Source organism: Rhipicephalus microplus, chromosome 1 (assembly GCF_043290135.1).
Source record: "Rhipicephalus microplus isolate Deutch F79 chromosome 1, USDA_Rmic, whole genome shotgun sequence".
Classification (NCBI taxonomy): Eukaryota; Metazoa; Arthropoda; class Arachnida; order Ixodida; family Ixodidae; genus Rhipicephalus; species Rhipicephalus microplus.
In genome coordinates, this window is record NC_134700.1 from 258,497,036 (window position 1) to 258,520,699 (window position 23,664).

The window sequence follows — 23,664 nt, forward strand, 5'->3', positions numbered from 1 at the left end:
TGTAATTACGTACGACGATGACTACAACAACAAAACCAACAAAAATTTCCTGTTATGGATTTCTTAATTAACACAAATTTATTCATCTGTTCCTGACTGTGAATATTGCGTCCTTTTATTCTGGCAGTCATGTTATATGTGAGTGCGTAGAAAGCTATCTGTGTGGTTTCTATCTTTGATATTGACCACTACTCTGAGACTCTGCTGATTCTTAGTACGTCAAGTATCCTGTATATGCGAACAAAATGGTTTTGGTTATTGTTCTCTTTTTCATAATAATTTTTTCTAGATATTTCTAGTTTTTTGTGTGTATCTAAAAGACTACTATAATGTTGATAGAATAACTGATTCTAACTGAGGAACGCTCAGTTCATTCAATCATTCAATCTTCTTCAGTGAAGAAAAATGAGTTCCTTCGCAAAGCGCGTAAGGCGCGACTGCGTGCTTCCCAGTTAGGACTATCCGGAAGTAATGACAATCCAGTCTTTGTCAATGAACATCTTACCATTGCCAATAAAAAGCTGTTTAGTAAAGCGCTTGTTCTAAAAAAGGAAAAGAAATGGCGGTTCCTATGGACAGAGAATTGTCATATCAAGGCCCGCAAGACAGAGGACAGCAGGGTATTTTGGATTAATACGGAATCTGATCTCAACTTATTCACGTGACGTTGACAAATTCGGTTCGCTTTTCCCACCTCATAGCTTTCGTCGTGTATCATCATGTCGTTGCTTCCTTTCGAGGAAACTAAATCCCTCCTTGCTAATTCTACTTGTTCATTGCTGCACATCAAGGCGCGTAGTTTGCCAAAAAACTACGATAATATTATTGGATTCACTGACTTACTCTGTCATTCCTTTCATTTTTATGTATTACTGAAACATGGCTAGGATCTTGTGATGACAATCTGAACGGATTTCGATCGTTTAACTCTGAATATTGTCACCGCGATTCGGGTCGCTACGGTGGCTCGGCCATATTTATATCGCCCGAGATAAAGTACAAGCGCAGGACTGACCTATCTTTGAATGTTCCGAACTGTGAATCTGTATGGATCGAGGCTGCCTTCCCCTCCTCTGTTAATCTAAATAAAGTGATCATTGCATGCATCTACCGTTCTCCATCTTTGTCTATTCCGCATTTTCTACATAATTTAGCTGCTGTACTCGACATTATCACCGCAGAAAATAAGCAAGTTGTTTTGGTTGGTGATATCAACATTAACCTAATGGATACAGATAACAACAGCACCATAGCATATAGTGATTGTTTTCTTGGCTTCGGGCTTGAATCCTTAATTTCATCCCCTACTCGATTTTCACTCACTGGAACAAGCACGCTCATTGACCACGTATTAAGCAATTTTTCGCCAACCCCTAGCGCAGGAGTCATTGATGTGTGCATCACTGATCATCATCCTGTCTTTGCAACTTTCGCCGTAAATCTACCTCGCCTTAGCACGTGCCATTTCATGTCAGCCTTCGATCAGGAAAACTTTATCAAGGCAATTCAAGGCTCTGAGTGGTCTTCCATTAGCACCTTAGAAAATCCTGAAGAAGCACTAGGCAACTTCTGCTCCCTATTTCTTAAAGCTGTGCATGCAAACACCAAAACTGTTAAATGCAAGAAAATATATAGGTTTCAACGTAATCCCTGGTTAACTCAAGGCTTGTTAACTAGTATGCGGAAAAAAGATAATCTCTACAGGAAAAAAAGAAACAGCCGTTTAATGTGAATTTGAGACGTAGGTATAAAAAATATAGTAAGATGTTGAATAAACTGCTGAAAAAATCAAAACGACTTTATTATGAAAAAGAATTCTGTAAGGCAAAAGATGACCAAAAAAAATGGAAACTTTTCAATGACTTTTTAAACAGACCTCAGGTTAGTAATGTCATTGATAAAATTAGGTATAAACAGCAAATCTGTACTGAGTCCTCTGACATAGCCGAGTCTTTCAGCGATTACTTTTATGAAGTATACAATGATAGGCCCAAAGTATCCTCGTACACCCTTACCCGCTGTATCCATTCATTCTTTCTATTTCCTGTTACCTTTGACGAAGTCTATTCTACAATCCTGATTCCAAAAAACTGTAGCGCTGGACTAGACAATGTATCGGCGTTTCATTTAAAACTTGCTGCTCCAGACATCTCAGAAGTCTTAAGCAATATAATAATGTAATTTTTAAACATGGTATATTTCCGAGCTCACTGAAAAAAGCCAAGTTAATCCCAGTACACAAAAAAGGTGATACGACAGATGTCCGTAACTACCGCCCTATTTCTATTTTGTCTTCCATCAGCAAACTTATTGAAAAATTATTCGTGAAACGTATTAACAAGTACCTCAATAAATTTAAGCTGCTAAAGCCTTGTCAATTCGGTTTCCGGGCTGGTAGTTCGACGAATTTAGCATTGCTATCATTAACCGATTTCTTGAAAACGTCCGTCGACAACGGTAATTTCACAGGGTCTGTATTTCTTGATTTCACGAAAGCCTTTGATACCATTAGTCATAATATTTTATTTAGAAAGTTAGAGTCCTTGGGTATCACTGGCCCATCCTTGACCTTCATAAAAACTACCTTCTTGATCGTGAACAATCAGTCTGCATTGGGGGCGTTAATTCTAATGTTAAAATAATTAATCAAGGGGTCCCACAGGGTTCTATTCTTGGACCCTTACTGTTTTGTATCTATATTAATGATTTGCCTGACTGCCTTGGAGATTCTAAAGTTATTCTTTACGCTGATGATACGACCATTTCCATCTCGCATAAATCATTACCTACTATGATCAATATGTTGAACAAAGAACAGACTAATGTCGTTGAATGGTGTCGCTTAAACAACTTATTTTTAAACCCGCTCAAAACTCAGTTCATGGTTGTTAAAACATCACAAAAATTGCTACCTTTCATTCCACAAGTGTTCATTGACAATCATTTCATTCCTGCGTCTAACTGTGTGTGTTTTCTGTGCGTAAAATTAGACCCTCATTTAAAGTTCACCAATCATACTCTTTACGTCAAACAAAAAACAGCATTTGGTATAAGATCACTCATCAAATCTCGTCCTTGTTTTCACTTGAAGCCTTATTGTCTTTATACTTTGCCTTCATACATAGTCACATCACCTATGGCATTACATCATGGGGAAATACATATAAAATTCATATTTCGTCTGTACAGCACATTCAGAAAAAGGCCATTCGCATTATTACCAACAGTTCATCTTATTCTAATGCTACCCCACTCTTTCAGTCTAACTGTATTCTTACTGTGTCTGGCTTATTTAATTTTCACTTAATCATATTGTTATATAAACAACTTAACAAACAGCTTGTGTTTGATTTAACCGATGCTAGTTTACTCACTAACACCAATAGCACTAGATTCGCCCACAGTCACAACTTCCTTTTACCTAAATGTAACACCAATTATGGCAAAATGACGTCCGCCTTCGCGGTCATTAAATTGTGGAATAACCTGCCCTATACACTAAAATCATCGTCATCTTTTCATGCATTCAAACGTGATCTTAAAAAAACTTCATCTTGCATAACTAGGTTGACAACGATGATTACTTAACGATTCTTATGTATCCGGGCATGAAATTGGAAAGACTTTGCAAATTTAGGTTATTGCTTTATGGCGTGATTATGTTTACTTGTATAACTTATTACTATTGTTCTTGTGTCGCATTCTGACTGCCTTTTTAGTTTACTCTATGTTATTTTATGTAAGTTCACTGTTTACTTTTCACAAGTGTTGCGTATTTTACGTGCTGTTATAATTAATAATTTTATTGTTATTGTTAACCGAGGGTCCCACTGCAGTCGCTTGACTTTGGGACCCTCGTCTGCATACTACATTCTACGAATTTTGTATTTTGAATGAATGAATAAAATGAATAAACTAAACTGAATAACGCAGCCTGCCTGCCCACTCTTCTTCATGCGTATAAAATGCAGAAAGCACCAATGAGTATAAGCGCACCTGCTATGAATTACAGGCATTCAGTTTTTATTATTGTTTTGTCATGATTGATCTTCTCATAACACATGTAACTTTGTTTTATACATCGACATGTTTCTAAGTGCACATAATTATTGTTATTGTACACTTAATTACTGTTAAAAACCATATAGACCAACTACACATAGAGGACACGGAAACAAGGAAATTTATTCCAGATAAAAATGAACGCCCGTTATTTGTTAAATTTGCCATCTGCCAAGAAAAAGAAAATAATTTATTTAGGCAAAAGGCTTCAGGGGTACACACGTTAGCTTCTGGTAATACTTCTCGGAAGCTGTGTGTATGAAAAGAAAGAAGTTATGGAATTACTTCTAAGAGCACTGCAAAGAAAGCGATAATGTTAGCTTGTGGTATGATTTCTTGAGTTTTACCAACAAAAAGCTCGTTTATGATGAATCATTAGCTTTTGTCATACCATCAGGCTGACAGAGAAGCTGTGCCAAACTTACCGTGGCACTTGTGAATTGCAGAAATATTAGTAAGGTGGACCATTTCGCTGGTCTTACTATTATGTATAATCCTTCTGTTGTACTTGGATCTGAATCATGGTTGAACAGCGAAATTAGCGATAGTGAAATCTTCCCGGTCATTATACGTCTTGCCGGAGAGACAGGCAAAGACATGGCGGAAGTGTTTTCATACTGGTGAAACGGGAAATTTGTTCCTAAATATTAGAAATGGGAGCACAAACAATCAAATATATGGGTGAAACTACGATTGCAAAATGGAAAGACTGTGTCAGTTTGTTCCTTTTACAGACCACCGAGTAGTCAGGTTCAAGTGATTAATGAATTGAATGAAAAAAGTGAGGTAGCTAATGGGGATCACATAATACTGGGGGGGGCGGGGATTTTAACTTGCTAGAAAAAGACTGGCATCAACGAAATAATTATTCATGCGTTATAAGTGTTTCATTCGAAAAATTCTTTAGGATGGGGAAGTGCTGTACTCGCTTAACCAACTTGTACGGCAGCCTACAAGAGGAAATAATGGGCTTACTTTATTACTTACTGAATTAACTCACCAGGACCAGCAAACGATAGTGTTACCCGGTATTAGTGACCATAGCGCAATGTATTTCGAGTTGAACTTGCGTCATGTTGAGGTTACGGATACTATACGAACACTTAAAACATACCAGAAGCGCTTGATCGGGACTATAGGATCTTTGCGAGACACAGTAAGATACGTCTGATGTTGATGATCTGTGGGAGCCATTCAAATGTAAACTGCTTGAATTACGTCACCAAGTTGTGCCTTCATGTTTGATATCAACGTGACGCAGTACAAACAAAACGTGGTTTAGAAGAGATATTGACATATTAACTTGCAAGCGGCAGCAAGCGTACAATAAATTTGAAAAAAAAAACCAAACGGAGAGGCAGAAGAAAAATACTAATTGTTATGGCAGAAGTGAATCGCGCCATAAAATTTACAAAGGCCAATTACTTTGAAACTCTAGAAATGAGGATAAAAATTCAACCAAAACTGTGGAAAGTTGAAAAAAAAGGAAAGACGATCTAATCATACCGACTATTGATGACAACGGCAGGTTTGTGTATAATAATAGAGAGAAAGCTGAATATTTTATCTCCTTTTTTACTTCGGTCTTTTTCGGCATGCTCACACACTCGGTAAGGTTCCTAGAAAGTTTTTATAAGCAAAGTTGAATTTAGTTAGCGCAGAGTCGAAGCCTTTCAGAAATTCTCAGATCCCACAAAATCTAGCTGTCCAGATAACACACCAACAGCTTTATTTAAATTAGGTGTATACTCTGTATCTAAATATTTATGTCTCCTTCACAATAAATCCATAGATGGAGGCTGCTTATCATCTGATTACAAAAAGGAACATATTGCACCAAGTCACAAATCTGGACGTCGTAACTTGGTTTCGAACTGCCATTTTGTGTCATTATTCAGTACGGTTTGTAAGGTGATGGAACATATACTCTCCTCAAGCATAATGAGGCATCCAAATGAGGACTCGTTAATAAAAAAACTGCCAGCATGCATTGCGTTCTGGACTTTCCTGCATCACACAACTAACAGAGTTGACTCATGACCGGTCAAGTACATTGGACAGAGGTGACACCATTGACAGCATATTTCTCGATTTCCAGAAGGCTTTCCGTGTTGTATATCATGTTGAGGTAATTGATTGATTTATATGTGGGGTTTAACGTCCCAAAACCACCATATGATTATGAGAGACCCCGTAGTGAAGGGCTCCGGAAATTTCGACCACATAGGGTTCTTTAACGTGCACCCAAATCTGAGCACACGGGCCTACAACATTTCCGCCTCCATCGGAAACGCAGCCGCCGCAGCCACAATTCGAACCCGCGACGTGCGGGTCAGCAGCCGAGTACCTTAGCCACTTGACCACCGTGGCGGGGCAAATGTTTAGTTAATTGAAAAGCTGTCATGGTATTGTATTGACAGTTCTGTTATTCCATGAATTGAGACTTATTTACACACTTATTAGTTATAAATAATGGTGAAAAATTGGATGAGGCTGACGTTACGATGTCTCAGGAGTGCCGGAAGGCTCGCTTTTTGGTCCCTTGCACTTCTTGATTCATGCGAAGGACAGCAATGATAATATTGATTCTTCTATACACATGTTTGCAGATGACTGGGTGTTGTACGTAGTGATTCATGACAAAAGTAATTGTGTGATTATGCAAGTCGATATAGATCGGATTACACAGTGACGCGCAGACTGGCGTATGACACTGAACGTTAAAAAAACTGTACGCATGTGTTTTTCTCAAAAAAAAACTCAAACATTAAGTCCATTTATTACAATAATGGAGCTCAGCTATTGTCCGTACGCAGTGCTCTTTAACACCAATTTGTCGTGGACACGACACACTGACTACGTTACTGCCAAAGCATCCTGTGTGCTCGGGTATCTCAAAAGAAATGCCATACGATTTTCGGGTAAGGCAAGGGCTCTACATTATATTTACGATGTACGAGCAGTGTTCGAGTACGCCAGTACGGTTTGGGATCCTTGGACACAAACGAACAATGACAAGCTGGAAAGATTACTCAGTAAGGCAGTGCGCTTTGTTCTTCAAAATATTTCAAGACGATTTAGTGCATCTGAGTCAAAAAACTTAATTGGACGGGGCGGTTTTCAAAACCAATACAGTACTCATAAATTGAAAGTTTTGTTTTATAATATATACCATTCACACACAGGAAACGACTATACGGAACACTTGAATCACCCTAATTACGTGTCTAGGAGAGTTGGACCATGATAAAAAAATTATAAGGAAAAATACTTGTAGAAGTTCCATGTGTAAGAAGACCTTTTGTCGCTTTACAGTTAGAGCCTCGAATCGGCTGACACAACTTAGTGGTTGTCTTAGTTTTATTTCCAACGGTTTCAACCGGTGGAAGGGTTTGTGAACAAGTGCGACACTATGTGAACATATGTAAGATGTCGATGCGGCATGTTCGCATAGCGTCGCACTTATTCACAAGCCCTGACGAAGAACGGTCAACCGGCCGAAACCATTGAAAAAAAAAAACAAACTAAGGCAACCGCTAAGTTCTGTCTCTTCTCTCTCTCTCTCTCTCTAAATATATATATATATATATATATATATATATATATATATATATATATATTATTGTTTCGTCTTACTCTCAACACAAAAACGAGCCATTGGCAAGCAGGAGTTTTTTAAATGCAGACAATTTCGGCAGCCAATAAAAGCAGGGAACACGCACCGATCATGATTTTGAACAATCCTTGTACACTTCGTAATCGGAGTTCGTCAAACAAAATGAGGACGTCATTTAGCAAATGGTCCATTTACTGCGTCCCAAAGGTCAAAAGATCAAAGAGGATCGTTACAAAAGGGGGTAAAAATACAGGCACGCTGCCAGGGTACGTAAGTGACTTAACTCATCTTTCTTACCGGCAATGCCTTAAAGAAAAAGTTTTTTTTTCTTTGGCAGGCATTTGTAGAGCTTTAAGATATACCTAATAACGTTAAGCAAGGACGCATAGCTGCGCTTATGAGGAGTATCGCAAATCAATTGCCCCTTATATTAGTGCCGGCTGTATTCCGGATTCCCCCCTCTTTGACAGCTGGCATTTTCATAAAACTTTCCAGGATTTCTTCTGGACATTTTACGAAGAAAAAAAGAAAGTTTCCGCGGTTGTTCTGCTTTTTATCAGAGCCCCAGTAGATCTTACGTTCCTTTATTTTCTTCTCTCTTCGGTCTTCCTCTGTCTTGTCTTACTTTTTTTTTCTCGGTCTACGTAGGATCAGGCCGAGCGTGTGGAGGGTGGGCAAGTGAGGCGGTAGGAGCGGAACTCGCGCGAGCAAGTATGCGTTAAGAATACGTGCCATTTTACGTAAAGATGCAACAAGCAAATGCATATACGAATGACACGGCAGGCAGCAGCCAGTGCTAAACGGCTACACTCAAAACGTCGCAAATGGCACATGGCGAATGGGTGAAAAAAGAGGCCCGATGCGCCAGTAGACAAGCGAGACCTATGACGGCGTCGCCGTCGATGCGAAGAGACGGAACACATAGTTCAGCCGGAAGAGGGACCAAAAAGCGATATAAAAGATGTAAAGGACGAAGACTCTTAAATAGAAGGGGATAGCAAGATTTGGAACGTTTAACATAGATTGACAAACGTGGGCGGAGTGGGAAAGCACATATATAGAGATATAGGAGAGGGGAATGCGCTACACAGAGAAGGGAGAAGTTTCAATCAAAAGCAAATAAAAAAAACTGTACGGACCCTAATGCACAATAAAGCACATATACAAATACATTTTCAATGAAAGAGAAATGAAGAGGAGCGTGTCCGTCATCACGTCATTTTATTGGATTCGCCGGGCAAAACGTCCTACTCGGAACAGTTGAACTGGAAACGTCCCCTCTACGCTGATTCCTACACGGCTTTTTATTCGGCACTCTTCCCCCTATGCTCATTTCTTTTCTTTTTTTGGTCGCAATTTTTTTTCCAGATTTGTGCGTTTCCTCTTACTGCTGAAGTTATATACCCAGTTTTTGTTCTTTGCCACATGTAGAGATCACACAGTCGAGAGTGGATGATATGGCTTTTCTCTTGTTTCTGTAATATTCTTTTTTTCTCGCGTGTTTACCTCAAATTGTTTGGTTTTCTCACTCACTTTTTTTTCACACTTATTAGATTAAGCGGAAAACTTCAGCCATATATTTATATTCTCTGCGCTCCCTCATCTCACTATTTCTGCCTCCACATTTTAAGTTAGCTACGAAGTTTCGGAGCAGGTGCACGTGGGGATCGTTTCGGGAATTCGTCTCTAAATTGTATATCGCACCAACGGGTTATGCTATGTGCCGTGCCGGATTTCCAATTTATTTCTGGCTTTATAGAGCCAATAAGAGTTCGTAGCTTTCAGCCGTAATCGAGTGTCAAGGAGGGACGAGGGGTCTTCTGGTGATGGAAACTCATAGGAACGGAGCCGGAATACGGGGGAACATAATTGACTATAGTGTTTGGAAAGCTGTACCTTACTAGATTTCAAGAGCGCTGACTGTACAGGCGAAGAAACTGCACTTCAACTTCTTTGAATATCTGACTAAACCAAGGTTTTTGTCAGTGTAAATTGATACGCGTTCCCCCAAAAAGAAGTGTCCAACGGGAATAAAGACATGTTCAATTCAGTTTGCTATCGAATGGTCGCCATGGATCCTGAGCGCAGAGAGGTCAATCACTGCACGTGAGTCGAAAGAGCTGCGCTGAGTGTTTACTTAAAATAAAAAAGGTCCCAATTTTTTTGATGTTTTTATTGGCTTTAGGTTGCGAGTTTTCATCCGTTTGAAAATTAATCTTTTACCGTAAAAACACAGCAAATATGGTTATACGTTTCAACGTTAAGCAATACTTCGCGTGCTTCTTTTGGGAGCAGTCGCATTGCAAACTCTACATCAACAATTAAGCTTTCTTCCAGTATTGCGAAGAATCACATACACTGGTGCTCTAAAGGTACGTTTTCAAAGCTCTGAACAAGCTTTCGCGAGATACAGAACTCGAAAAAAGACTGCAAATAGCTTTTGATCTTTCAAGATTTGTATTCATCATTACCTTCATCTTCTTCATAATCAACACCGTCTTCATACTCTCTTTATCCTCTTGCCTTACCTAACACTAAGAAGCAGGTCAGAAAACTTCTTCAGGCCGACCTCACAGCTTTTTTGTCATAATAAGCCTCTTTCTATATGACTACTTACCATTTTTGAAAAAGATCTTCAAGTGGCTTTTACCGCGGAGCCTGTTCTGTCACAGTATAGTTATGAGTTCTGCTTGCCCTCTGAAGACAAACAAACAAGCAAAGGAGCAAGCAATTATTATTGACGTTTTTATGCAGCTCTGAAGATGACCATTGGTCCTCATTATTATAAGTCAAGGTTCTCGAGATATCAACGCGTATGTTTATTCACATAATTGCGCACATTTTGTAATGTAAAAGTTTTAGTTGTATTGTAAAAGCAATAATCATAGTGGCTGCCTAATTTTGGGTAACGACAAACCTACTTGCCAAAAGCATATCCTGGAAAGTTTTTTTTTTATTAAAGCCTTTGTAGTGAAGCAAAACGAGAAGTCGTGTCAACATGGCATACTTGCTAAAGGTAATTGGTCAACTCTCCTTCCCTACGCGCTACGTACTTCACTGAAAAAAAAAGTGTCTGCACCCATTGTGGGTTCCTTGGAGACGGACTATAAGTGCAAACTGGTTGCGTCACGCGACAGAGCTTGACAGTCCCGCTGTCGCAACTCTTCTCTCATGGTCACAGTAAGAATTTCAACACGGGCGTCTTCCGAACGCGAACTCAATTTTAAAGCCGTAACAACCCCGGGCTTGTGAAAAAAAAAGTTAAGTTCTGGCACCTGTGTTTAAAGAGGTGTGTTTAGATTAGTTGTTTCTTTTCCTTTCTTTCGATTCCTTGTTATACCCGAGACAACGACCGTTTGTCAAAGTACAAGCCTGTCGCCGGTGCAACGAACGGAAGGCGTGACGAATGTGCCCTCGGCGAACAAATCTTCATCAACGCTCGCACTGCCCGCTTCTGGCCGGCAATATACAGCGCCATAGAAAGACCGGGATAGCTGGACCCACTGCAGCAGGCGCCGCAGCAGCCATGCCCGAGGAAAGCCGAGACGTGTGCGGAATAAGAGACGTCGCCTTCGGGCCGTAGCGGTGTTGGTCAAGGATGCTCCTCGCGCGCCCCGGTTAACACCCTTGGCCGTGGCGGCCGTCTTTTATATCTCGCACCCTGTTCGGACGATAGGCCTTTAATGAAGAGTAATGGGGTCCCCTGATTGTGGGGCAGCCGCGATACGTTTTAGTGCCTTGTTTGAGCGCAAGTTATATTGCGCGCCGCCGACCACTGACCGGTGGTTTTCGGTTCGTGGCGCCCCCGGGAACAAAACCATGGCCTGACATTTTTGCTTGGAACCCATTAGGTTGTACCACCCTGCAGTTTTGCAGAAGCCAACGGCGAGGCCGCGCGGTTCTCCTTACACGCCTGGCCCTTTGTATTTTTATTTGTCTTGCAAGTATTTTTTGTCTGACCTCCTTATGTTTTTCTACGAACGCGGATAGATTTGTGAAGCCCATTTGGGCTACAAAGCGACTGTTTCTAGAATCAAATGCTTCTCAGCCCAAGACCAGCGCTGAAGCTCGACATAAACCACTTTCATGATGTCAGGAAGAAACGCCAGATATTGCTTGTCCTGACGTGTCCTTGCCTTACACGTCGTGGCTTCGTGCCACGTGAAAGACAAAAAGTGCACTGCTATGTATTCACTTCATGGCAAGAAAGAAACGGGTAATATGTGTTCCAGACAAATACTTGTCTGACGTCTAATAGTTTCTCGCAAAAGATTTGGCCTTGGCAACAACAGTACCTAAAGTTATTTTCTACAACTGATTCAAAAACGGGTATTATTACCTTCACCCCAAGACATACAATGAGATCGTAAATAAGTTTGATAAGATTTCATTCACTAAGTGCTTGAAGTACGCACTGGGACCAGGATATCACTCACGTTACACTCTTAGAGGCGAAGCTTAAGGGTGCCCTAGTTTCCTTTCCTATTTCTGAATGAATGTCATCAGATTGGGTAAAGGACACGAAACGCACTTTTTGGCTCCTTTATTGTAATGCCAGTCGTATCCTCATATGCATATCACTTTTTTTGTTACTGCAGTGACGGTGTACAGGGGACAGGAGCTGTTCTTCCGGAGGGTATCTCGTTCCCACATGGGGGCTTACCTTTGCCTCGCCTCAAACGGAGTGCCACCTTCCATAAGCCGGCGCATATTCCTGGAAGTCACCTGTAGGTATCTATACCTTCACTTGCGGATCGTAGAGTGTACTGTTCTACTGTAACTACGCAAAGCAAATAGTCAGTGCCGAGAAAACTGCGACTGTCCCACCCTAATTTGTGTACCAGAGCAGGCACAGAACAATGCTCATTTTACTGTACCAAAATAAAATGCTTGGCGAAGTCAATGTTTTACAGGTTTTGACAAAAATACGAAAAAAGAAAAAAATTCGTACGTGCTGAATTTATTTTACATGCGTGATTTCCTGCTTAAGTATTCTATCTTTCTGTCTATTTTTGCCCTTTCTCACAGCATAGACCAGCAAACTGAATGCATATTTACTGGGCAACCTTCCTGCACGTGGCATTCAACTTTTCTCCATATTTTTCTGTGTGAAGCATAACTTCTTTCATTAGCAATGTTGGCCTATTAAACGAATGACAATGAGTTGTTTTGTTTGTTGTTGACAGACGAAAATTGCCTCTTTGCTATTTTAAACTTGTCTAAATCAAAAAATCACAGGATAATTATTGAGCTAATTTTTTCTTGAACCTATACTAATTACTTTATCACATCTCTGCACCTTTTTTTCATCAGTCCTGTACAGATTCACTGTCCTATCTTCGTCGTTGTTTTACTGAAAGTTACCGATTATGCCTTTTGGTAGTATCGACAACCTTCTTTCTCGTTTTTCTTCGGACCTTTGTCGTGGGCTACAACATACTATTACTGTCATGAACATCTGAGCTTGTTTCGGTAAAACCGCATATCACCTATTTGGCGTTGCATTTAGTTGAGTATTTTCCTGGTTTATATCCACAAAAAGTAACCGTTTAACGGGCGTATGACGAAGTTATTGTTGACATACATGCCAATACGACGCCAACAAACATCGCGAAATTAGAAAGTAGTACTTTAACTTAAGCACGAGTCAACATGCTAGCGTGTTGGAATGCAGTAGAAACTTCATAACCTTCCTTTAAACGAAGGACGTTAAGAGGTAGTTTACTGTGAACCTTCTAGCCTCATTTCTCCTGTATCGTGTATTCCACTGCTCGTCGTCGACTATCGGGCTATTTTAGCGGCGAAGCTCTTTAAAGCGGCACCCATTCGTCCCTCGTAGTAGTCGTAGTCGTAGTAGTGTGTAACCAGTCTTACGTTTTGTTTGACCTCCAAGGTGGTGCTGGTGGGAGATTTCTCCTGTGCGTTGTTGAACAATAAAAATTCGCAGCATGCGCGTTAACTAAAAGCCGAATTCTCCGGTCTCTCATTCCCCATTAGCAGCCATTGGCATGTACATTGAGCACTATCTGACAAGAAAGGGTTGCTACGTTATACTTGCTGAGCGTAACCTCCTTGGTTTTAGAAAGGTTTAGCGAGCGTTGAGCCGCAGTGCCATGAACACAGTGAACTAGTATATACCATGAACTCGAGGTTGGTAAAGGTGGGATGTAGATACGAAGCGCAAGCAGTAAAAAAGTAAAAGCCGAATTTTCCGGTCTCTCATTCCCCATTAGCAGCCATTGGCATGTACATTGAGCACTATCTGGTAAGAAAGGGTTGCTACGTTATACTCGCTGGGCGTAACCTCCTTGGTTTTAGAAAGGTTTAGCGAACGTTGAGCCGCAGTGCCATGAATACAGTGAACTAGTATATACCATGAACTCGAAGTGTTAAAGGTGGGAAGTAGACACGAAGCGCAAGCCGTAAGAACGTTTGCGTGTGCCACCTCTCGTTTAGTCCTTGGAATGTCCGCTGGATGGCGGTGCTTCTATATGGGGAATATATGATGAAAAGATGCGAGATGGTGGTACTTGGAGTGTAGAATAGATGGACGAACGGACACACAGTCAGATGCATGGACGGACGCATGGATGCTTGCATGGACGAATGGACGCATGGACGGACGCAGGGGCGGATGCATGGACGAACGCAGCGACGGATGTACAGATGGACGTGTGGACGCACAAACTAACGCACGCATGGACAGTCACACAGACGGACGCATGGACGGACGGAAGCAAGAACAAATGAACGGGCGGATGCTTCGCCCCACTCCATCTTTCACACCGTGATTATGCTGCCATTTTTTTACCGAAAAGGGGAAGTATATGTTGCTTTGTAGTTAACTGCTGGAAAGTCAGCAAATACAACTGATAAAAACTTCGCAGAAGAAAATTGTGGTACTTGAATATGATGAATATGTGATGAAAAGATGCGAGATGGTGGTACTTGAGTGTTCACTAGATGGATGGACGGATGTACATACAGACGGAGAGATGCGGACAGACGGACGGACAGACATATGTACATGCATACACGCGTAAATGCATACATACATACATACATACATACATACATACATACATACATACATACATACATACATACATACATACATACATACATGCATGCATGCATGCATGCATGCATACCTTTGAAGGGGTTTATCGGCAAACTGTTAATCGTTCATCCGTCCGTCCGTCCGTATGTATGCATGCATGTATGCATCGAAGGGGTTTATAGGCAAAGTGAATCGCCCGTCTGTCCATTCGTCCATCCATACGTCCGTCCATCCGTGTGTGCATACATACAGACGGACGGACGGATGGATAGATGGACAAACGGACGGGCGGGCGATTCAGTTTGCCGATAAACCCCTTCGAAGCTTCGCCCCCACTCATCCTCAATCCCTCTGTGGACATGCTGTGATTTCCTTTTCTTCTCAGCCATAAATTGATTCTCCTCCGCACCCCTTCGAAAGCTTTATGCATATAACGTGTTTTTGCACTGCCTTCAGTATCAAAGACTTAGACAGATTTCTCAATCGATTATATACAGTGGAACGTGGTAGGTCTGAAGTACTGCGTCCGCTTCTATCGAACACCGCAGTCTAGTTTGGGTGTTTACTTCGTTCTATCTTCCTATCTTTCCATCCCTTCTCCCTAGCATAGCATAGAAAACCGGGCGCTCGTCAGGTTGATCTTCATGCATTTCCTCTCTCCTCCTCCACCTTCTCATTCCTGCACGTCACCTGGTTTGTCACTGCATCTGTTATCGGCCCACCTTTGACCAAGCGACGGTGTCATGCGATGCCGTTAACACTTGACGTAACGTTATGTTACGTCATAATGCGGTTATGATGACGTCATTTTAACGTCCCAAGTATAAGCGATATGTGGCGTTTGCTGACGACGTCATGTGCTGACGGCGTAACATGACAATAATTTTTACCCCACTCGTGCTGACGTCGACGCCGCGGGACGACTGTCTACGGCGTCGGTTGATTTTCGATTTTAGTGAAGCATCTAAGATTCACGCCCTAATAGGAATGGTTGGAACAACATTTAGGGCTTGCTGTTCATGCGACTAAAACAGTGTATTTCAAGCATTATCTTTTTTCCCTCCACGTTTGACAGTCACACCTATGATCTGGGTGCCCAACCAAGTGGTCGGCGCACCCCTCGGTTCGAACGTGGTCCTGGAATGTCACACGGAAGCTCATCCACCTTCGGAGAACTTCTGGTTCCGCAGCTCTCATCGCCTAGACTCCGCAACCACCAACATCACGGCAGCCAACGAGTTGCGTGCCAAGCAGAAAAAGTCCAGAAGGCACGAGGCACACATTACGCGGACAGGATTGAAGGTATGCGATTATTGGTGTCTGAAACAACATATCAGCGTTGAATAACAGCGAAATATTAAGTATTAAATCTAATAAGAACGAATTGAAAGAAGGTAAAACTGCCATATTGTAGTTCATTGTTTTTCGCTTCAAAAGATAGAACGATTCCTCAATGTTTTAATGAATCAACCGATCAGTTTTTATTGTCTTATAAAAGACTGCACAAAACAACGCCAGGCCTGCGTGGAACGTGCAGAAAGCTCACAGAGCGGTCTTTCGGAGCCTCTTCTTCACACTCTTTGAGTAACTGCTACAAGCACACTTGATGTGTGCCCACTACGCGAAAATAGTCAGAATTTTTGTGTTGAAGGCTCGCAATCAGAATGCTATCCTTCACGATTTTTCGGAAAAGCATGGTATTCTTTTCCAAGTGTCCGGAATTGCTAGGTTGTGTGTATTCCTAAGAAGTGTGTATACAGACTTCCTAGGAATATTGTGCAATATGTTTATGCGGTGACGGACTGCGATGAAGAATTATGCTTGAGGTGTGTATGTGAGCGACATTTAATCGGTGGACAAGAACAAGCGTTTGTAATGGATTCGATCATTGGACGATGCACTCTTTACGTGATTCGCAGTGGGGCGCCTGCGTTTTCTTTTGATGTTCTAAAACGCTTTATTACTTATGTTAGCGCAATACCGATATACAGCCTGCCTTAGGCCAGTCTTGAAAATAATTTCAAGCGTAGTTTCAAGGTAAAGCTCAATGGTAGAATATTGGGCTGGAACGCAGCAGACCCGGGTTCGAATCTCATTGTGTACTTAGTGTTTTTTTATATACCACGTCTTTTTCTTATTGTGATATCAGTTACGGACACCGGTGGCGGTGGTGGTGGTGGTGGTGGACAACTATGGCACCACACGTGACCCGTGTTATGATTTGGTAACAGCCGATAACGGTGGGGCGCGGACGAGACAGGTGACGCGCAAACACGAAGGTGGTGCGCTCTACTAAAATGAATTGAGAAGTTGACAAGTTTTTTGAAACCGTTTCTTGATATACAAAGAAACGGTTTCTTTGAAACCGTTTCTTGATATACAGTGAGATTATCTTCCCCGCCTTAATGTGTCCTTTCTATTCTCTAGGTGTACATGAAACTGTCTATCAAAAACCTCCGGAAAGAAGACTACGGCACTTACCACTGCATGGCTCAAAATGTTCTTGATAAAACGGAAGGGAAGATACAGCTTCACGGTGAGTAAAAGTGTAGCTTGGCAAAATAGCAGCAGGAATCTGCATGAGAACAGCCACTCGGACCAAAATCCACTGGAATGATCTTATCATGGTTGTTTTTGATTACTGTACTACAGGGACGTTCACTCAGAAAAGCTTTGAGAGTACTAAGAAATTTCGACGAAGTAGTACAAATTTAGCTGTTCCCGATTTCTTCAGGGTGAATATTTATATTAAAATGCATAAACATTGGCCTTACTCGTGTGTTTTAATATAGTATGTTATAACAGATAATAGAATAGCATAGCAACATAGTGTAATGTCCTCGCATTTTCTCACCGACTATAGCGTGATTTTCCCCCTTATAGCTTTATTGAATGAGTATAGCTTCACGCATACTGGAACATTTCTCTGTGCTTCTATTGCAAAGAACAGATGATTCATCATGACCTAATTACGGCCTTTGTAAAAACTATGTTTGCTCTTTTTTAACGCTTGATTATCCACTTGAGAAAATTAACTTATAAATATTACACTTATAGTTTTTTTTCTTCGTATTCACTCAGCAGCGGACTCTTTTAATCCGAACGGCTAACACAGATCAGATGGCAGTAAAGTCGACTCAATGACACGTTTCAAATGTAATTACCCACTTCAAATTTCTATACAAAGTGCTAAACCCCTAGCAGCTGCGTGCTGTTTTTTTTATCTCGTTATTTACCGAGAATCTTCTCGCCAAGGTCAGTGCCTTCGTCGCTGGAAAAACAACAAGATAGCAGGTTAAAAAAGTGAATATAGGATGAGAAGCGTGGAAGAGGAACTTCAGCAGGACGAGGGTGATCGCGAGGGAGCGACGTCTCAGGCGTAAATAATATGGCCTCGTTTACAACGCCGTGTGATCCTCCCCGTCAGTGAAGGGCAGGCTCCGGGAGGCGCCGGGCCCCCGTAAATAATCGCATCAGCAGTAAAGCCCCGCAGGATCGTAAAGTACGCTCGCGATATTAGCGCTCACTTCGTCGCCACAGGCGGCTCTGCATCGTGCCGTGTGATTATGAAAAGAGAGTCTTTGGGCCCTTCGTGTCTCCTTCCATCGCCACGCGTCCTTCTTCACACCTCTGTCGATCTTCCGCGGCTATTCCCGAATTTCTCCTTTCACTCCAGGCCAACTTCCCCTCCTCTTTTTCCGGCTAACATTCTCGGGGTTGTGAACACCCTCCCCACCCGATGGTTTCCTAAAGCGTTCATATGCGCCCAGCTGATGGCCGTGCGCAACGCCGCTCGCTCCCTTATGAACTCTATGCCACTACCATGTATTTTTTTTTGTTTTCTTTCGCGCTTTCGTCTCTTCTTGCTCGCGCGCGTGCTTTAATCTTGTTTGAGCGAGAAAATAGAGGAGAAAGCAACGGGGGATGGTGTAATGGCGGCGGCCACGCTCTCCGCAATAACGACGCCTTGCGCAGTGGTACCGCGGTGCTTGACGCCTGACGAGCGTTTAGGCCGCGCCCTCCAAGAAGTGCTTTCCACGGGGATGAGCTCCTTTGCTCAACCCCCCCCCCCTCCCCTTCCACACCGTTCTCTGTGCTATCCGCATGCTGGAGTATTGGCTGGTTTTTCGAGCTCCAGGTGCTGCTTCGTATGTGCCTGTAACCGTGCTCTTACCCAACTAATCTGCTACCCTCTCGATGAACTCTCTCTCTCTCCTGCACTCTGCTCTCGCAACTCTGCTCGTCATATGAGCCAAATTTGCGCCACTTTGGGTCGTAATATTCCATCAGGGCAGGAAGCTTATTGAAGTGGAAGGTAAGTGATTCGAGATTGATAAGCCTCCAGTCTGTGCGAAGAACCAGAGTCACTAGGCGTAAAAAAAAAGACTAGAAAACTAACTCTACATAAAAGCGAGTAATGTTTAATTTTACAAGTTTGTCAGGTATGGTGAAACAGCAGAGCCTACTTCGATAGAGGAAACTAAACTGGTTACTTGCTCTTTCTGCTTCACTTTTCCCACAATGCATATGTCAGTAAACTGTTGTAATCACATGCAGGGATTACATGTAGACGGCAGAAAGAAAATATTGAAAGAAATTGGAGGTCCTTTACTGAACTTTTCTGCTGAAGCAACGCTGTGTTGAAATGTCATGCGATTTTGATGAATTGCTAAAGGCGTCATCAAGTGGCGGTTTCCTGCAAATGGTCGTAATTAACGAAAAACGAGAGTCCCTCTTTCCGATTTATTTTAACAAACATTTTTCACTGCATAAGCATTGTGAGGGGCAACATCGTGCATACCAAAAGGACAAATGAGAAAGTTCTGTCGTAAAACAGGTGGTGACTCATGGGGCTACACGGGAGTGGAACAAAAAAAGTCTATGTCGAAATAATCATTTGCTTAACAGTACCGTACTTAGAATATTCGTGCTATGATAATTCAAGGTAGCAGCACACAAAGCCTCATAGAAAGGCATCCAGAATAATGTTGCCGAAAAGCTTGCCATTTTTTAAATCTAAGTGTTTCATTATATTACATATGCTACCTTTTTTTTAAATCAATGGGTGACCAGTTATTTACCACTGGTTCTTCCACACTTACTACGACCGACACATTTGTCGAGGCCGACACAATCTACTCAAGCTTGTTCACTTGATGACAATATCTGTACATGACAATAATATACCGTCTAACTTTTGCTACTAGCTATTTGCCGGTTGAGAAAGAGAGAGATACAGGAAAGGCAGGTAATTTATGTACACTATGTGCAGCTTGCTGCTCTGCACGTGGGGAGACGAATGAGGGCTAACAGACACAGAACAAGAAAGACCATCCTGAGCTACTAACATCGTTATAGATCGGAGTACTACCCCCTCAAAGAGCAGTTGTCTGAATATTCCTTTTCCGAGTTTGTAATTTAACTTGCCCATGACACGGTTTCAGCTCCTCAGCAATACTAGTTTATCTGACGCTATGTTCAATTGAGTTCACAAGTGAGGTTGGCATATATACTATCTTTCGTAACCAGCTTTAATGGTTATGTTCATTTAGTTCACATCTTTCTAATTAAAAACATCTTTTTGTATATATACATTAGCATGCGGTATTGTAGAAATTTCGTCATCAGCATATATATTGTGCTTTGTTGTTGCATTTGTCAGCAGTGTGTAGCAATGGCGCTTCGGTTGTTGGCAGTACGGAAAAGAAGAAGAAAAAAAAGAAATGAATAAAAAACAGATTTGTGTTCAAATTTTTGAAATTAGTGAGGGTAGATTATCCTTTCATCGTCCTGAACAATTAACTGAGTTTTGCGATGAATATCAATTCTTCATGTCATTATTTAGGGGGAATAAAGCGTCCCGTATAACATGCGCCAATGACAAGGAGAAATATATATGTTTCTGTATTTGTTTCCTGTTATTCCTTTCTATGTTTCCCTCACACGCACATAACTTCGCGCACGCGGAAGGTGACAAAGAGAAATATACTTCCGAAAATAGAACATGGTCTTCAGAAAGTTTTTGCAAAGTAACTTTATATGTCCTCAATTATTCGAAAATCCATACCGCTTCTTCTGGAGAAGATAATGAACAAGGTTCATTGCGTTTCGAAGGTGAGATTGTAAGAGATACGAAGGCATATACATTAAAGCCGACTTGTTCCTAAAGTGCTTACACGTGTCTTTTATGAGAAGTAAGAGAAAAATAAAAAGATGGAAGACAAAGTGAAAAGATAACCACTGAGTCAAATCGTAACGAGTACTATGCGCATCAAATGAAACCCGAACAGCGGTAAGCCTTTGCGATGGTAGAGGGCGCGCCGTCCACTTATCACTACGAACAGGCACGCATGTATGCGCAAAGCTGCTGAACAGGATGCGCGCGCCTGTCAATGGTGATAACTGGACGGCACGCACTGCACTATCGCAAAGCCTTGCCGCTGTTCGAGTTTCATTTGACGCTGATAGTACATATACATACATATTAAAATACATGTTGAGTCGAAGTAGCCGTGAAAACAAAAAGAAAAAGATCATGATGGAAAGTATTTTGTCTTAAATACAACACATTCCTCGAAGGGTCACGGTGTGTGAACGGCTTTTAAGGTGATCTAATCTCACAGTAAGAGCTTGAAGTTGATGACAAAGATTAAATTTACACGGCTGGACTCGTGGCAAAGTAGCTATTGTGCGATGCGCATAACAAAAGCACTGTTCATGTTTTTATACCTACACGCATTGACGGAGCTTTATGAATAACTCTCTTGTATTCACAGCTTCCGAATCCATACTGCTCCCGGGTCAGGAGCAACTCACCACCATCACTTCTCCGAATATTGCCAATGGTGACGTCCTTATCACCCCTTCCAGCAGCTGTCAAGCTCGCGGCGTAGTAGTCCCCTCCAGCCTGGTGTGGTTGAAAGACAGTGCTGCGATAATCCTTGGCGTGAACCCTACCCCAGAGCCTGTCCTCCTACCCCAAGGTTGTGCAGTGTCATGTTATGTGGATACCCAACCGGTATCTTTGGTCTCTCTTGACGCCTTGACAGCTCAGCCACGACAGGACCAGTCGTTACTTCCTCCTCCTTTGCTTCCGGGATAAATCCTGACCTTTCTGCTTCTCAACGTGAGGCGTTGCTAAATTTGCTAACGAAACACCAGGCCTCCTTCGACTCCAATGCTTCGGCACTAGGACAGACCACAGTTGCGCATCATCGCATCGACACTGACGGTCAGACTGTTGTACGCCGTCGTCCCTACCGAGTCTCCTTGGCCGAGCGCAAAATCATCGAGGAGAACGTGACCAATATGCTAAAAAGAAACATCATACGACCCTCTACCAGTTCTTGGTCATCACCCGTTGTGTTGGTACAAAAGAAGGATGGATCGGTACGATTTTGCGTTGATTACCGCACGCTCAACAAGATTACCCGAAAGGATGTATATCCGATGCCCCGTATAGATGATGCACTTGACTCATTGCAAGGCGCCCAATACTTCTCTACCCTTGACCTTCGGTCCGGGTATTGGCAAATACTGATGGACGAAGCAGACAAAGAAAATACCGCCTTTTCTACGCCGGATGAGCTTTACGGGTTTAACGTAATGCCATTCGGCCTATGTAATGCTCCCGCCACCTTTGAAAGGATGATCGACACTGTTCTTCGTGGCCTCAAGTGGAAAACTTGTCTATGCTACCTCGATGATATAGTCGTGTTTTCTTCCACTTTTACTGATCATCTGCAACGCCTAGATCAAGTACTCACATGTCTCTCCAATGCTGGACTTCAGCTAAACACAAAGAAGTGCCATTTTGGCAACACAGCTATAAAAGTTCTAGGACATCTCGTGAGTAAAGATGGCATCCAGCCCGATCCTGACAAAATTTCCGCAGTCCTCAACTTTCCGCCACCCTTTCGCACCAAAGAACTACGCAGTTTCCTTGGACTCGCATTGTACTTTCGCCGCTTCATTCGCAACTTTGCCACTATTGCCGCTCCTCTCCACAAGCTCCTTGCCAGTACCGGTTCCTTCGATTGGAATGATCAATGCGAAGCCTCATTTCAAGAACACAAGCAGGCACTGACATCCCCACCGGTGCTTGGTTATTTCGATGACAGGGCACCTACGATATTACACACTGACGCTAGCGGACAAGGAATCGGCGCCGTACTCCTCCAGCGCGACCATGCCTTTCGCGAGAAAGTTGTCGCGTATGCAAGCCGCACTCTGACCTCTGCAGAGAAGAGGTACTCGATAACCGAACAAGAGTGCTTGGCTGTTGTCTGGTCCATCCAAAAATTTCGTCCGTACCTACATGGTCGACATCTTACTGTTGTGACAGACCACCATGCTCTTTGCTGGTTGTCCACAATCCAAACCTTGTCGGGACGACTTGGCCGCTGGGTTCTCCGATTACAATCTTATGACTTTGACGTAATCTACAAGACTGGACGACAACATCAAGATGCCGACGCTTTGTCACGATGCCCTTTGCCGCTGTTTTCGGCGCACGTCACATCCCCTTGTCAAAGTGGCTATATGGAGGACGCCTCGTTGATATCAGCCATTTCTTCTCTACCTTCATCCACCCGTCGGTCAGTACTTACTACTCACCAGCGAGCCGATTCTTACTGCACTGACATCATCGGTCGGCTTACCGGCGCTTCATCTTCCCCTAATGCCAGGCTCCGGAAACAACTCCGATTATTCAAGTTGGAGGACGATGTGCTATATCGATACATTTTCCACCCGGAAGGCCACCGATGGGTTCCCGTCGTACCACGCGCACTACGCACTGAAGTTCTGCGCGCTTTCCACGACGACCCGACGTCAGGACACTTGGGTTACTACTAAACATGCGAGCGCATCCGCAGTCGATTCTTCTGGCCAGGTCTTTCCACGACGGTAGCTAAATATATCGCCT

The 23,664-nt window shown here is 42.4% G+C and overlaps 1 protein-coding gene across 6 annotated transcripts in view; it reads left to right on the top strand.

Annotated features, from left to right (window-relative positions):
* Positions 1-23,664, top strand: part of LOC119164682 (lachesin-like) — a 187,975-nt gene that overhangs the window by 127,214 nt on the left and 37,097 nt on the right. For all 6 annotated transcript variants that reach the window (XM_075893802.1, XM_075893804.1, XM_075893810.1 and 3 more), the window contains exons 8-10: positions 12,277-12,405; positions 15,814-16,040; positions 17,166-17,274. In XM_075893802.1, coding sequence (XP_075749917.1) covers positions 12,277-12,405; positions 15,814-16,040; positions 17,166-17,274 — 465 coding nt within the window. The remainder of the gene's footprint in view (positions 1-12,276; positions 12,406-15,813; positions 16,041-17,165; positions 17,275-23,664) is intronic.